Source organism: Rhipicephalus microplus, chromosome 2 (genome assembly GCF_043290135.1).
Source record: "Rhipicephalus microplus isolate Deutch F79 chromosome 2, USDA_Rmic, whole genome shotgun sequence".
NCBI lineage: Eukaryota > Metazoa > Arthropoda > Arachnida > Ixodida > Ixodidae > Rhipicephalus > Rhipicephalus microplus.
This window is the reverse complement of record NC_134701.1, coordinates 20,035,923-20,052,502: the sequence shown is the minus strand read 5'-3', so window position 1 is coordinate 20,052,502 and position 16,580 is coordinate 20,035,923. Positions and strand designations below refer to the sequence as shown.

Sequence of the window (16,580 nt, the reverse complement as noted above, 5' to 3'; positions counted from 1 at the left end):
TTTTCTCTTTTTTCTTTTCTTTAATGCACGTGCTATGCGTAGTACGCACACCTGGCCGTTCGGCTGCTTATCAGTGCATGATGGGTAGTTGGGCCACTGGTATATGTAAATTTTTCTTTTTCTCTCACTTCCTTTTTCTCTTTTTTCTTCTTTTTTTCCTTTTCTTTTTTTCTGTCGCTCTCTCTCGGCTGGAAGTTGGCATAAAAACAAGTCGAAGCCTATCAAATTTCGTCTGATGAAGATCGGTCTCCGATCGAAACGTCACCAATAAACAGTTTTTTAGAGGCGTATACTTATTTTTCCTATATATATATATATATATATATATATATATATATATATAAGGAAAACAAGTCTATACCTAAAGACTAGTTTTTCCGTGTTTTGACAAATATTAATGAGATCTAACAGACAGATTGATTGATTTGTGGGGTTTAACGTCCCAAAACCACCATATGATTATGAGAGACGCCGTAGTGGAGGGCTTCGGAAATTTCGACCACCTGGGATTCTTTGACGTGCGCCCAAATCTGAGCACACGGGCCTACAACATTTCCGCCTCCATCGGAAATGCAGCCGCCGCAGCCGGGAATCGAACCCGCGACCTGCGGGTCAGCAGCCGAGTACCTTAGCCACTAGACCACCGCGGCGGGGCGATCTAACAGACAGTAATGTCAAGAAATGTACAGAGGAAGTTATTAGAACCAGTGGAATATAAATGAGAAGAAAGAAAAGTGGATGAAAAAATAACCAGCCGTGAGCAGGAATCGAACCTACGACCTTCGAATAACGCGTTCGATGCTCTAACCACTGAGCTACCACAGCGGCCTTCCCTCCATCCACTTTTTTGGGTTTACATGTGAAATTAGAAGTAGGAGTGACAGTCAGCGCCATCTATAAGCCAAGCGACGAGTGTGAACCACTCTTATGCGCATGTTTGGCGTTACGTAGCACGTGAACTTATTACGAGCGGGCAGCTGATTAATAGTCCCTCGTATACAACCTAATGACACCAAGTCTGCCAGTACGAGACCCTCGTTAAATGAAATAAGGGAAAGAAGTGTATACCTAAGGGCTCGTTTTTCCGTGTTTTGACACAATATTAATGAGATCTAACAGACAGTGATGCCAAGGAATGTACAGGCGAAGTTATTAGAACCAATGGAATGTAACGCGTTATTCGAAGGTCGTAGGTTCGATTCCATCTCACGGCTGGTTATTTTTTCATCCACTTTTCTTTCTTCTTATTTACATTCCATTGGTTCTAATAACTTCCCCTGTACATTCCTTGGCATTACTGTCTGTTAGATCTCATTAATATATATATATTCAAAATAATAACAAACGTGGGGAAACTTTTTATTCCGTTTCACCCGAGGTCCGGCCTTTGTCAGGGAATATCGGACGAAGGCGATATATATATATATATATATTATACACACAAAATAAAGGTCAGGCTCTGACCGAAACGTCCACGTAATAAATGAAATTTTCCTTAAGTGCCAGCTCTCATGCTTCTATATTAAATATAAACAAAAGGCACAAAAAAATATGAATTGGAAAAAAAAAATTCCCTACCACCCAATCGTGGATTCAAATCATGGACCCTTCGATCTACAACACACTGGCTATATGCAGATGTCAGAGGGGCTCGAGCCTGTGACACAAAGGTCCTACATTTTCTTTCAATTTGAAAACTGCCCTTAGTATGCACACGAGAAAGGAGGGGCCTCTTTCTGTACCCAATCGAAATATAGAAAAGAAAAACACCTTGTGTCAGATGCCTCCCCCCCCCCCTCCCGTGACCAGACACACAAAGGGGTTACTTCATGCACCACAGATAAAAAAAAAATGTTTGAGCATGAGGTTTTTCACAGTTGACACTTGCAGCTCGCTATTCAAACACAAAGACAAAACACTGACAGTTGTTAGTTCGCACTGGTCCTAAGTACAAAGTCAATTTTTATGAAAGGAAACATGGGAGCGCGTGGCCTGCACGCTCTGACAGCTGCTGGCAGTGCGTTCAAGCGAAAGCGCGAGCAGCCGCAGTCTCTTTTCGTGTCATCTGGTGACGAGCAGAACAGCTATTCATTGCTGATATGGAACCAACAGCAAGATTGCAACCCTCTGCCCCTTCAAGCTTCAATTACGCGAGGGCCGGTAATCACCTTGAAGGGAGAGGGGTTGCAATCTTGTCGTTCTATATCAGCAACGAAAGGTTATTTTGCTCGTCGTGAGATAATGCCAAAAGAGACTGTGGTTGCTCTCGCTGCCACTTGAACAAGCTGCCAGCAGGCACCGGAGCGCGCAGGCCAGCGGTCGCAATGTTCCTTTCCATAAAAATTGGCACTGTACACCTGTGTGTTCTTTTCAATCATCCTTCTGTATGCTTCAGCTGCTAGTTTTGAGCTGCTAGTCTATCTTTCTGTCAGATTCCCCTTTCTAGCTATTGCATTCATTGCTTCGCCCTTGCTGTAAAACTGCCTTTTCAAACACAAATTCTTTCTTTATTTGCTGACAGTAATAGTTTTACCATGTTTAACATGTTAAATAAAATGCACACATATATACCTAACATTGCAAATGGTGAAAATTGGTCCCAGCTCCTCAGTCCACCGTGGGCAGAAGTAAGGGGGGTCACTCCCCGAAAGAACGTTTTTTTTTTTATTTTCTAGTAGTAGACACTTGAAAATTTTGTTAATAATATAATTTTGCAATGGAGATTTCAAATACACAATAACTTTTTGTGTAGCTGCTACAGTTATTGAGGTGACCCACCATGTACAATAGCAAAAAGTTGCATGTCTTGCAGGTACTCTTTTATACACTGAACCTTCAGTAAAAGCATTGCGTCTGATCTTATTTGACTCGTGGTAGATTGTGAAGCGCAAATATTTATCCGGATATGTCACAGAAATATTTGAACCAAGAAAAAAAATTATATTCAATGACTAATTATTTTCAATCTCCCTTGAAACAATAAGCTAATTGTTTTTACAATTACTTCTAGTAGCCATTGCAATTTCAAGTAGATATTCCCATTCTGCATGTGCTGAAGAATATGCGTGCCAAGTTTCGTTACTATACAATAAGTGTAGTAAGTGTGTAAAAGGCTGCCCGAAAAATGTAAAATTGTCAAAAAAAAAAATTAAAATGAGAAAAACAAGTTTGAAAGTTTGGAAAGTTGGCGTTTATTAGGAAACCACGTTTTTTGCATCATATTGGGGCACAATGAAAAGCAGATTGCACTGAATGCTCGGACGACCGAGAATCACAGAATCGTGAAAGTTGGTCATTGCCTGTGCCTATAGACCAATTCCATCGGATTTGCGTCACGAAAATGCGGTGACGCTGTCTTGGTAGGCTCTTTTAAAAGACGCTCTGCCTAACTCAGTTTCAGCTATGTTTTCGACAGTGCATGTGGTGTTCTCAGTCAAGCAACGAGAAAAAAAAAAAAACAGTACGCCGACGAGCTGCGTCATGGTTAGATATGAGTGGCGTCTCACAACTTTGTTTTGTTTGTTGGCGCACATCGCAGCCTTCGGCACTTATGGCTTTCACAATGTCATTTTGTTGGTGCACATCACAGCCCTCAGTGCTTTTTACCATAATTTTACCCATAATGTCGACGTCGGCCTACCTGTGTTTACAAACATGGAATGAGTCTATAGGGCGTACTGCCAGAATTGCCTTCACGTTTACAGCAACGCTATCACGCGAGCTGCCGCTGTCGAAACGAGCGTTCATCCCTTGGTCCCTGGCCGAAGTAGTACATCTCGACGCGTGATTCAGGACAATCAGTATTTTCACAGCACAGTTCGAGGAATGCCAAAAGCCTTTTGCCCTTTCCAGCTACCACTCGGACGCCGAGTTTCCGATTGCGGCAGGTTGGGCATTGCACACCCATCACAAGGGCAGTCAGCGCATTGATTTCGCAAAGCAGCGTGTTGGCAGTAGCAGCACCTACTGGTCTAGGTTCACTCTCGAAGAATTCGCTCTTCTTTTGGGATGCACTGACAAATTCCACGGCAGCGGCTATTTCACAACAACTGTCGCTGCGGGGTTTGGTGTCAATGTTAAGCCTATACAAAATTGGGGTGTTGGTCGGTGGTAACATTGGCGTTCGCTGTCACTTAGGGAACCCTCTGACATCGTTTCCCTCGATACTTGGGGCGAGTTCTGAACTTTGGATTATCTAGACTGCGTTTCTTGGGGCTTGCCATGACGAAAAACTGCAGAGAAATGCCGAACAACTCGATCGCAACGTCCGAGGCTTCGCTTTTGTGCCGGAAAGATACAAAGAGAAAGAGGCGGAGCGCACCACCGGCCAATGGAGGCTTCATGCTGCTTACCGCGATATTCAAAACGCGTGGCGTATGCGTTTTTTATTTATTCTTTGTAAAGATACGAGACTGGCTACTAGTGAATTGTGAAGAGGAAGGCCTTCGCAGAATACGCGCATGATTGCAAATGGCGGCCAACGCGTTATTTTCGCAACAGGGCAACACGAACTACGCCAATTTTTGGCGACTTTCGCGCATTTCTCACATCACCGCTTCCCTCTTGGAAGCATTTTTAGATCATTTCTCGTGCCAATTTCAGCTTGATATTTTCAAAAGTAAAAGAATATACCCCAAGGATGCCAATACAACCGAAAAAAAAAAAAGCTAAGAGTTTTTCGGAAAACCACGACTTTTCGACCCGCGTCTTCCCTTAAATATCGATACTAGTATACCCATGACATTAGGTCATATGGGATGGACATCATTTCCGGCAAGGAAGCTAGCAGCAAGATAAAATTTGAGAAGCAATTGAGAGAAATGGGGAAGGAGCGTTGGGCTAGGAAGGTTTTCAGCTACTTGTACATTAAGAATATCAATACAAAATGGAGGAAGCGAACCAGCAAATTGACGGGTAAGTACTTAGAAAAAGGCAGGGGGCCAAACTACAAAGAACTATCAGTTAAGAAGAAGGTGAAGGAAACAGAGACTGATAAGTGGAGAATTGGCATGATTAAGAAGTCTGTACTACAGATCTATTGAACTTTTAAGCAGGAAATTGCCAAGGAAAGGATCTATGATAATACTCGGGGTAGTTCTCTACTGTTTGAGGTCAGGACAGGAGTATTGCGAACCAAGACATATCGGGCCAAATACGAAGGGGTAGACACAGTATGCAGTGCATGTAAAGAGGAAGAGGAAACTGCCGAACACTTGATAATGTTATGTAAAGGGTTCACCCAACAGTTCAGGATGATGGCGCAGAGTTTTTCAAAGCACTGGAGTTTAGAGACATGGAGGGCAAGATAGACTTTAAGCAGGTAGAATTAACTAGAAAGAGGTTATCTGATTGGTGGCTAAAGTCAAGGCACGAGTGAAAATTAAACCATTCACTGCAATGTACCCGTCCTATACTTCACTATATGAAGGAAAAAAAGATAAATTTAGTTTGTGGTTCACTAAGTATTACGGCTAGGTGGTGTTAGCCGCCACCCGATCTAAAGGGTACAGCCACATCCATCCATCCATCCATCCATCCATCCATCCATCCATCCATCCACCCACCCACCCACCCACCCACCCACCCATCCATCCACCCACCCATCCATCCATCCACCCACCCATCCATCCATCCATCCACCCACCCACCCACCCACCCACCCACCCACCCATCCATCCATCCATCCATCCATCCATCCACCCATCCATCCATCCATCCATCTTTAGCAGCTCTTGCGCCTCCCGCAAGGCGCAAGAGCTGCTAAAGATAGTAGGGAGTTTTAGTGCTGGGTACCTAAGCGGCTTGCGTACCCAGGACGTTGGGGCGGTGGCATTGCGCATGCGCGAAACCCCAAAGAGATGCGTCGCAAGATCGCTGGGGCGATGCGTCTGCGCCGCCATAAACAACGCTGCCACCACTGGCCTCCTAGCGGAGATAAGCTGCCCTGGCGCATCATGTTACCTGTGATGTCACTCACCTTCACGGCGAGCAAAGCCTATGCTGGCTAGTGCCACCACTTTCACTTATAAGTTTTAAGCACAAATATCATAGTGGATAGCCGCTATACAAATATCATGGCACAAAGGCACCAAATCTCGGACAGCATGGATCGGTCGCCTTGTAAGGTCCACCTTCGCAGGAACTCACGATATCTGCACTGCGGATACTCTAGCCATCTAGTTAAAATAAGCCAAAGTGCGAGCACCAATTGCGATTACATTGTTTCGGCCAGATTACCAAAGTTAGAATGGCCTGGAACATAAAAACTGAAAATATGCCAGCTCTTCGACCAGCTGAATAAGTGGCGCCACCTGTGGTGAACCAGACAATCACAACATTGTTATTGCAGAAACATTGTGCATTGTACGTCTGGTGCGAAAACCGCGCAGCAGCGTCATTACACATTAGTAACCTTTTTATTCATTTTCACCTCAAAAACATTACACGTAAGCCAACATGTTCATGAATGGTGTACGAAGTGTCACAAGATGTCGACACAATCGTTACAGCAACCTTGTATTTTTCCCTTTTTTTGCGATCTAAAAGTCTCGTGATTTTGCCCCAACGGTGATTCATTCCTATGTAAGTTAAATGCAGTTTAAATGCAGTTAGCATCACCATTTATGGTTTGTGAAAATGTAAAGGCATACATATTTACGTCTGATGAGCTCAAAACGTTGGTGGAGGAACGTTCCGGTAGCATGGTAAACGCAAACTGGTATCCGGTAACACGTTAACGTAAAGCAGTATACGTACAAGCTAAAAGTTACACAGAGTTACACGCTACACTGTTGCTCTGTCGTCGCGTTTGTCGGACTACGACCGGGCGCCTGGATTGCTTGGCATCGACGGTGCCTGCTTCAGTTGCAAGTGTGGCGCATACGAAAAAGCTTTTTTTTTGTTCAGTGTTGATAACTGTCATATTATTTAAAAATGATTCATTGAAATGAGCTTACTTTATGTCACTATGTAAGTTTAATGTAACATTTTAAATCGTAAACATAATTAAATAATACTTATGCGACAATTAAGACGCTATGGCGCTGCAAGCGCGTGTGACCTTCGTGCGGCTTGCGTTTGCGGGCGCACGAAAGGCAGTTGGGTATGGGTTGGGTATGCAACGCCGCGCGCCCCCAAGCCAGCAACGCCCCAAGAGCTTGCGTACCCAGCACTAAAACTCCCTTATTAGGCATTCCAGTTGGGTATGAGTTGGGTACGCAACGCCGCGCGCCCCTAAGCCCGCAGCGCCCCAAGAGCTTGGGTACCCAGCACTAAAACTCTCTAGTGCCTTTTTCCTTTCCTTCAACCACACAACCAGGGTCGCTGGATACAACCAACCCTGCGACAGCTTTCTTTTTTTTTTTTTTCCCTCTCTCTGCACGCGGTATTGAAAGCAGAAGGGTCTTCATGTTCACAGAAGTTAAAAAACAGCGCTAAAAAGACGGGACAAGAAAAGAAAGGACAACAGGACAGGGCGCTGACTAGCAACCAAATATGTTTATTTCTTCAGTCAGCATACATATATACCACAGCACTATCGCAAAAAACAGCCTACGCAGCGGCATGTGAGCCTGCGCAGAGGCATTCCAAAAAATTAGTTTGACAGAAAATTGATTTCCTTCGGAAGGAGGGAAATGGAAGGGAGGCTAACACATGCCTCACCACTGTTATGAATGTGAAAAGCTTCCGAAATGAGACGTGCACGTTCATCGTGGTAGTATGATAAGAAAATGGTATCTTTAAAAGATGGGTGGCAACCGCAGTTGTTACAGTGAAGGGAAAGCTGACTATCTGTAGCGCGATTATGAACTTTGTTTGAATGCTCGCGCAAGCGGTCATTAGCACAACGGCCCGTTTGCCCTATATAACACCGACCACAGGAAAGAGGAATCTTGTAGACCACGCCATGACGACATTTCACAAACTTGTGCCTGTGCTTCTTAGTACATCCTTTTTTGTACGGTGCCTCACGATTAACATGCTGGCATAAGCTGCCTAGCTTATTTTGGGCAGAAAATAGCAGCTTAATGCCTGCCCTGGCGACAACTTTTTTTAAATTGTGCGCTACCTTGTGCACATAGGGGATAACTGCTACGCTTTTTGTGCACAAGGTAGCGCACAATTTAAAAAAAGTTGTCGCCAGGGCAGGCATTAAGCTGCTATTTTCTGCCCAAAATAAGCTAGGCAGCTTATGCCAGCATGTTAATCGTGAGGCACCGTACAAAAAAGGATGTACTAAGAAGCACAGGCACAAGTTTGTGAAATGTCGTCATGGCGTGGTCTACAAGATTCCTCTTTCCTGTGGTCGGTGTTATATAGGGCAAACGGGCCGTTGTGCTAATGACCGCTTGCGCGAGCATTCAAACAAAGTTCATAATCGCGCTACAGATAGTCAGCTTTCCCTTCACTGTAACAACTGCGGTTGCCACCCATCTTTTAAAGATACCATTTTCTTATCATACTACCACGATGAACGTGCACGTCTCATTTCGGAAGCTTTTCACATTCATAACAGTGGTGAGGCATGTGTTAGCCTCCCTTCCATTTCCCTCCTTCCGAAGGAAATCAATTTTCTGTCAAACTAATTTTTTGGAATGCCTCTGCGCAGGCTCACATGCCGCTGCGTAGGCTGTTTTTTGCGATAGTGCTGTGGTATATATGTATGCTGACTGAAGAAATAAACATATTTGGTTGCTAGTCAGCGCCCTGTCCTGTTGTCCTTTCTTTTCTTGTCCCGTCTTTTTAGCGCTGTTTTTTAACTTCTGTGAACATGAACCAACCAGCCCAAATGCGTACGCTTCTGCGGTCTTCATGTGGCGGGGACCGAAAAGGAAGAAGCGCGACACAGGCGCATGGCAGATCGGCATTTGAGAAAGAGCAAACATTCCACAGCAGCCTTTTCTTTCCTTTTCCTTTCCTTCGCGCGCAGCGTTGAGGTGTCGCAGGTGCCGCCGTGGGATTGGGCGGGGTCGTGGGCGGGGTGCTGAGAGCATTTTCGGAGCGCGGCATGTTCGAATTAACCGCTGCAAGTTCTTGCGCGTTCGCATTACCGGACGTTTACCCATTCGAATCAACCGGAAGTTTGAATTAAGCGTGTTAGAAATAATGAGATTCGACTGTATATGCGTACACTTTATGTACACTGAATAAAAAAGATTTAATCAATATGTTGTATACTGCATCAGAATCCTCGTGCTCTGCAGCACAAAGTGTGCAAGAATGAAAGGCTTCACATTGCATTAAGAGAGATTCTTTAATTTGAACTTACCTAAGTAAAGCGGTAGCACTGATACAGAGAGAGATTGTGTTCTGATGCTTTTCCAGTGAAACTTTACAAGCAACGGTTGGATGTCGATAAATCCTGAACGTTATATAGTATTCAAACTCAAGTGTCCTCCATCAAATCTTTTGGAAGGCAGAGCAAAGATCACTTCAATCGTTTATATATAAACTGAAACGATCCACTTTAGTTACATACGTGTACTGTTTGATGTGACCAGTGCAGTCAATTTTCGTATTCCATCTAGTTCTCAATGTCTCTTCATTTTTCTATTTTTTTGTGTATCTTTCCCTCCCTTTCTGTAGTCACTCTATCACCTTTTCACCTCTCCACAGTAAAGCTCATACACCACATATCCGCCATAGAAACTGGGCAAGTCCTACTATTCACCACTGCACTGGTCCACTAAGAATTAGCAACAGCACACCCAGCAGGCACAAACCTGTTGAGGTTTTTCTAGCTTTTCTTGTCTCGCATCTGTACAGAGTGCTTGGGTGCTTGCTGGCTCGTGGTGATGCTAATTTTCCATCATAATCTATGACACACCTAAGCCACAACAATTCTGCTGTGAATTCGTTATTATTGTCATGCATGCGGTTGCGACCATAACGAATTTAGCAAGCGGTAAAAGCTTGGCTCTGGTGGTTGATCTTGTTCATTAGAATGCATGTGATCTGCACAGTACAATGCCGTACACTGTTAGGGTGAACACGGTTCAGAGTGATCACGCTTCACGCAGCACCAGTGTGCCAGCACGGTCACGGATAGAAGCGTAGTGACGCATGCGTACACGGATGCATAGTACATGCTTTACGTCCTCTTCCACATCGCTTGTGCGAGTAGTGGTAAAGCGGCAGTCTTCTTGCTTCTTCGTAGTACAGCAAAAGTGCCCCGCTGGTGTGCACCTGCGCCGCTTCTATTCGATGCGCTCCACGCAGTGCTGCCACGCTGAGCCGTGATCGCCTTAACTGTGGACGCCACTGTACATGCAAACAGCACTCGCAGGAAAGTGACAGCGGCAAGCACGGGTGCTAGCTGTCAACATTTTACTCTGCAATTAGGCATGCATCACCATATATCCCAGCAATACTGCTGGCACTCATGAAGTGTTAGCATGGACTCAATCATATGAATGATGGTGTCTCATGAAAACATTGAAACTCACTCTAGAAGTCTTTACTACTCTCACCTGCATTTAGTGATAACATGTATCTGAGGTTTTAGGCAGTGAAATCCATCACATCAGAGGATGCACGCCAATATCAAGTAATAAGTTACCTGGAGTGCACAATCAAGTTTGGTGAGTGCAACCCTAAAGCTGAAGAATACACTCCTCAGAAAACTACAGGAATAGTAATACACTTATTATATTCTATTCTTTCAATCTAAGCAATTTTGCATAAATAATGTACACCCTTCTAATTTTTAAAAATACTACATGATCAGTGAGAACAGCATAAGGTAGCTTTTAATATTCTCATAAACGGATGAGATCTGGCAATGATACGCAAGCAAACAAGACACCATAAACTGTGAGCGCCGTCTCATACGCTGCTTCCTTCAACCGATATTTAAATAATGTGTGAGTAAACAGCGTTGTACGATTCAGCACGCCAGAGAAATGATCCTTATTATGCACATGCCTGTTATGTGACACCAAGTGTCCTCAACACTGCCCTGGGTTGATTTACTTTCTTTGCGTTATCCGCTGTTTACTATTTACTTGAAGTACTCCTAGTTCAGGGTGTTTTTTGCGCTTACTCATCATCGGCAGGTCTCATTACCTTAAGAGAATACTGAAGGCTATCGCTTCCCTTTCTCGCCACCTGTGTGATATTGTTAAAATAATGTAAAATACTGTAAGGGCATATTTCTTTGGTGCATTTTGCAGTGAATCACATTTCCTTAATTTCCGGTGACTACGACATGTGAAAACAAGGTTGGTATAATTAGAGCCAAATATGAAATTAAAGACAATAAAAACAAAAACAAAGTTTGTACGCGTAAATGCAGGAAACACCTTTCATATTATGCATTAACCCATCACCTTCAAAGTGTGCGTTTGAAACTAAACAGATTCAAGCTGTTCGCGATAGTACAAAAGGGTATTTAACCTTCAGTCATTGACCTTTCTTTCTGTACAACATATAGTTTCTGATAAATGAGCTCAGCTAATCGATCACAAATAAAAAAGAATATTGACAGAAACTGATTATAAGGATTACATGAGTGTGTCCCAAAGATCATTGAACTGGGAGAGGACATGACTGGCTAACATGTCTGAGTTCATAATCCGAGAATATTCATTCCTTACAGGGGTACGGACACAAAAATTTTGGCCTTGCACTTTTTGCCGCAATATTTTCTAGGGGGCCTAATAATAATAGCAAGCCAAATTGTTTGCCACATCAAGTGACTGATAATTACAGGCTCTTCATCACCAAGCAGTCTCAATATGGGTTTGAGAGAGCTTCAGAAATGACAAACTACCGGGTGAAACTATCACCACAAAATGTGTCCACGTGATCACATAGAGATGTGACGGCACACTTCTGCATGGTACGCGAAAAGAAGTTTGTCCGAGCAGGAAACGGGACTGCAGTGTCACCAAACACAAAATTTTCAACGCCTGTGACGCAAATTCACAAGCAGCTGCCAAGGAGTATAGCCTGCTGGAACAAATGAAGCAAAACAAAAATAGCCGCTATGATGTCATCATAACTTCCATACTACTAAAAGGTGGACTGGTTGGTTTGGCTGCATGGTGAAATTTTGGACACACAACACAAGGACCAGAACAGACGATCAACTCTGCACAGGAAATCAAATGCCCGACCTTTAGTTACTTATAACAAAAAAATGTTGACCATAGCACATGGACAGATGCATTTCTCAATTAATCAGTGTGACTTGTGACCAGAATCGAATGTGTGGTTTTCAGAATATGAAGAATGTTACCTGATGCCACAAGAAGGGCGATAACAATCTTGAGCAACTGGAGAGTCCTCGCTGAGGGCAGACAAATGTGCATGGCCAGCAGTAGGACACATGCCAGCAGCAGCAGCGTGAAGCCGATTGTGAAGAAGACTTGCACGGCCACAAAGAAGGCTGCACAGAGGCCACACGATGGGCTTTATAGCAGTGAACACATGGCATGTAGCTGCCTCACACATTAGCCACAGCACCATAAATGCACAAACCTGGCTGAAAGGCACTTTGCAACACCTCTTTCAGATGCCAACGTTTATAGACAGCTGGAGTCTAATCTATGACTTCTTTGACATCAACACAGCCTTTTGGATAGTTTAAAGGACATAGGATACACCAACCAAAAAGATCAAAATGTTTACTTGATATTCCAGCACTCCATACTCAAGCCTTGTTCACCACAAAAGCTACGAGAATGGCACAGTGCAACTAAGTATGTCTGTATACTCAAGTCATGTTACAAAACATCTTGATCGTTCGGTCAGTGTATCTATCGCGATTAAAGAATACTTTTTCCATGCAAGACGAATAGCCATCAAATTTTAGGTTTCAAAATAAAAAGTTCTTGCATGTCTGATAAAGAGCTCAGATACAAATTTTGTAGCTGTAACACACAAACTATGTTTCTAATTTGTTTGGGGGCAGAGTAATATGGGGTTATATTTTTAAGTGCTACCAAAAATGGGCATAACGAAATGAATGATGTGGTCACATTTTCAATAACTTCTGGTGTATCTTGGTTGAAACTGCTTATAAATTGGTGCCAGAATATGTTGGCTGGCTAATTGATGTGGCAGTAATAATGCTTGATGACACCACCAACTTTGCACACTGTTGCATGGAAGGGCCACGGAAAATCTCCTCAACTTCTCAATGACATGCCTACCAACCCAGGCACTTTTTAAATCCATAAATATTCTGCAGAGGTAGAGTACTGTAAGGAGGCTAACTGCACCAGGCACATAGCCAGAAATTTATTTGAAAACAGATGGTTGAGCCCACCCCATATAGTCCAACTGGCTCTTTGCTCAATAATACACATGGCTTTTTTTTCTATTTTTCACAAGCAATTGAGAGTATTCTGAAAACCAGCCATGGCTGAGAGAAGCATTTACATATATGCTTACTCAAATCATGTTGCAATGGTTCACAGCACCACTCCTGTGGATGAAAAAAAAAACCTCTGAGCTCCCCTGCTGTCTTGTCACCACGTACATTAAATAGACTTGAAAATATTTTCCCTGCCTTTTGCAGCGTCTGTGCTGAATTGAGATCACAAACACACTCAGTAACAACCACTATTACAGAACAGTGGATGCTGCACACAATAAATTAAACCATAGACTTAATTCAAGTGCGATAAAATAAATCATGCTAGAATTTACCGTGCGAGACTACAAGGAAAAACAGAAAATACAAATGCCAAATTACCTGCAGAAACTGTTATTAGAGTTCTTTGTTTAAAGTGTTGCTCGATAATTATATTCCGACGGTACATCACGCTCGCTGGTTACATGCCAAGCCATTGCTCAACATCCCTATTCCAGATATTCAGCATAACAGGTCACGAAACAACTTGTTAACGTTTCTATGACCACACAGAAAATGCGCGATGCCGAAAGCAAGTGTGCCATACTGATATGTATTTCCACGCCTACTCTTTATCTCGACCAATCGCGAGTATTCTTAGAAAGCACGCATAAACATAAACTTATAGTCCTTGAAAGGTGGGTGACAGCCAGTGGATCGCCACCCCCCCCCCCCCAAAGCCTGTGTCAACCCCCCTCCCCTTCATTCCAGTGCTTGTAGTCCATCACTAGTCTCTGCCATATCTTCACCCGTCGAGACCTCCAGTGTTTGAGATTAAGGCAACGCTGGTTTTGGCGGCCCAGGCTCCTTTACACACCGAAATGCGCGACCCAAAGGCAGGAAGGCCTTGACAGTGCCATATCTACCCCAAGCTAGTTTCCTCTCGGACTCCACCATTCGGGAGTGGTGAAATTTCGGCCGGTGGAGAAACCCTGCGCACATTCACGAGGTCGCAGAAACACTACAACGCAAATATGACAGACGTAGCTACGTTATTTTAGTTACTTTTAGCTACGTTTTTCGCCGGCATTACATCACACGGAACGTGAGGCGATGCAGTTTTAAGTACTGCATGAACGACCAAGAAAAGAAGCAAAATTCTCGTCAGTCATTTCGGCGGGACAACAATGGACTGTCTGAAAGGAACCAACGCACGTCAGTTCTATGTCGTCATCAAGATATTAAGACCCAACTGACGGATTCTCTTCTACCGGGGAAGCAGCGCACACGGCTATTCACACGTGACCCCCTTTTTAATAAAGGCGGGGACGCAGGAGAGGTCACCAACTCACGGATCTCGATGAAGTCCCGCAGCGTGTTGTACTCGTACGCGAAAATCCACCGGCAGCCAACGTAGTACTTCTCCATGTTCAGGTCCCGAGGGTCGGCGAAGCTGCGGAAGCACGTCTCCCACAGGCCGAGCTGCAGGAGCTGCGCGCTGTACACGCGTGGGTCCGAGGCGAGCCAGTAGGGCGTAGTGAACGCGATGAAGACGAGCACGAGGCTGAGGGCCGCGAACGCGTAGCCCGCCTTGCGGCCCAGGGACAGCTGGGACCACCCCATGCCGACGCCCAACGCACGCCTATTTTAAATCAGCCGCAAACAAACGTCACCTAAGCCGCCGGACCAACATGGCGCCTGGAGGCGCTCTTTCAACGGGCGTAGCCGCCGACACACAACACGCACAGGTGCGCCGCTGATCGCTTGGTTGGGCCGTGCGGGCATTCCAGTCTGCCGAGAAAGAGGGTAGGAGCCCTCTCCACACGCGCGCGCATCTCGAAACGCAAAACAGAAAGGTCGGTGGTTGCCGGCGGCATATGTGGCGACGTACTACGTGAATCACGCGTTCCGGCCGAGTGCCTCACTGTTCGTTTGCATAGTCTTCAAGGCACCCAAGCGAACCAAGATTTGCATATATATATATATATATATATATATATATATATATATATATATATATATATATATATATTATAAAGAAAGCAACAGAATACCAATCCAAGAAGGGTGTAAGGCAGGGGGACACAATCACCCCAATGTTATTTACCGCGTGCTTACAGGAGGTTTTCAGAAGCCTAAAATGGGAACAGTTAGGGATAAGAGTTAATGGAGAGTACCTTAGTAACCTGCGCTTCGCCGATGACATTGCATTGCTGAGTAACTCAGGGGACGAATTGCAACTCATGATTACGGAGTTAGACAAGGAGAGCAGAAAGGTAGGTCTTAAAATGAATCTGCAGAAAACGAAAGTAATGTACAACAACCTCGGAAAAGAGCAGCGCTTCGAGACAGGTAATAGTGCACTTCAAGTTGTAGCAGACTATGTCTACTTAGGGCAGGTAATAACCGCGGAGCCGAACCACAAGATTGAAGTAACTAGAAGAATAAGAATGGGGTGGAGCACATTCGGCAAGCACTCTCAAATTATGACAGGTAGATTGCCACTATCCCTCAAGAGGAAGGTATATAACAGCTGTATCTTGCTGGTACTTAGCTACGGAGCAGAAACCTGGAGACTTACAAAGAGGGTTCAGCTTAAATTGAGGACGACGCAGCGAGCAATGGAAAGAAAAATGGTAGGTGTAACCTTAAGAGACAAGAAGAGAGCAGAGTGAATTAGGGAACAAACGGGGGTTAAGGATATCATAGCTGAAATCAAAAAGAAGAAATAGACATGGGCCGGGCATGTAGCGCGTAGACAGGATAACCGCTGGTCGTTAAGGGTAACTAACTGGATTCCCAGAGAAGGAAAGCGGGTTAGGGGGAGACAGAAGGTTAGGTGGGCAGATGAGATTAAGAAGTTTGCGGGTATAAATTGGCAGCAGCAAGCACAGGACCGGGTTAACTGGCGGAACATGGGAGAGGCCTTTGTCCTGCAGTGGACGTAGTCAGGCTGCTGATGATGATGATGATGATATATTAGACACATTAACCATACAAACTTGAGAAAAATACACGCTGGAGAAGACGCTGTGGTAACAAGCGATAATGTTGAAAGGGCTCCACAAGACGTGTCCAACAGAAAGGTGAGCACAGCGCGGTGGCAACCTATCCATACTGCGACTGAAGAAATAGCCTCGCTCATACCCTCGGAAGGGTTTTTCGAAGGCCACCACACATAATAAAGAACCAATCACCACCGATTACCCGGTTCATGACGTCACTCTGAGGTACCCGCAAATTGGTGCAAGCCAGTGTGCACCCATCTGACTGCCGCCGGTTA

The 16,580-nt window shown here is 44.5% G+C and overlaps 2 protein-coding genes across 7 annotated transcripts in view; one reads left to right on the top strand and one right to left on the bottom strand.

Annotated features, from left to right (window-relative positions):
* Positions 1-16,580, top strand: part of LOC119169183 (pseudouridine-5'-phosphate glycosidase) — a 2,087,124-nt gene that overhangs the window by 1,472,511 nt on the left and 598,033 nt on the right. The window lies entirely within an intron of this gene.
* LOC119169189 (uncharacterized) overlaps positions 1-16,580 on the bottom strand; it is a 115,465-nt gene that overhangs the window by 11,622 nt on the left and 87,263 nt on the right. Inside the window, exons 1-2 of one of the 2 annotated variants that reach the window (XM_037420303.2) lie at positions 14,650-15,041; positions 12,239-12,388 (exon numbers count right to left, since the gene is read on the bottom strand). In XM_037420303.2, coding sequence (XP_037276200.1) covers positions 12,239-12,388; positions 14,650-14,920 — 421 coding nt within the window. In that variant the 5' untranslated portion in view covers positions 14,921-15,041. Of the gene's footprint in view, positions 1-12,238; positions 12,389-14,649; positions 15,042-16,580 lie in introns of those variants that run through there. The other variant, XM_037420302.2, reaches the window with a different exon arrangement.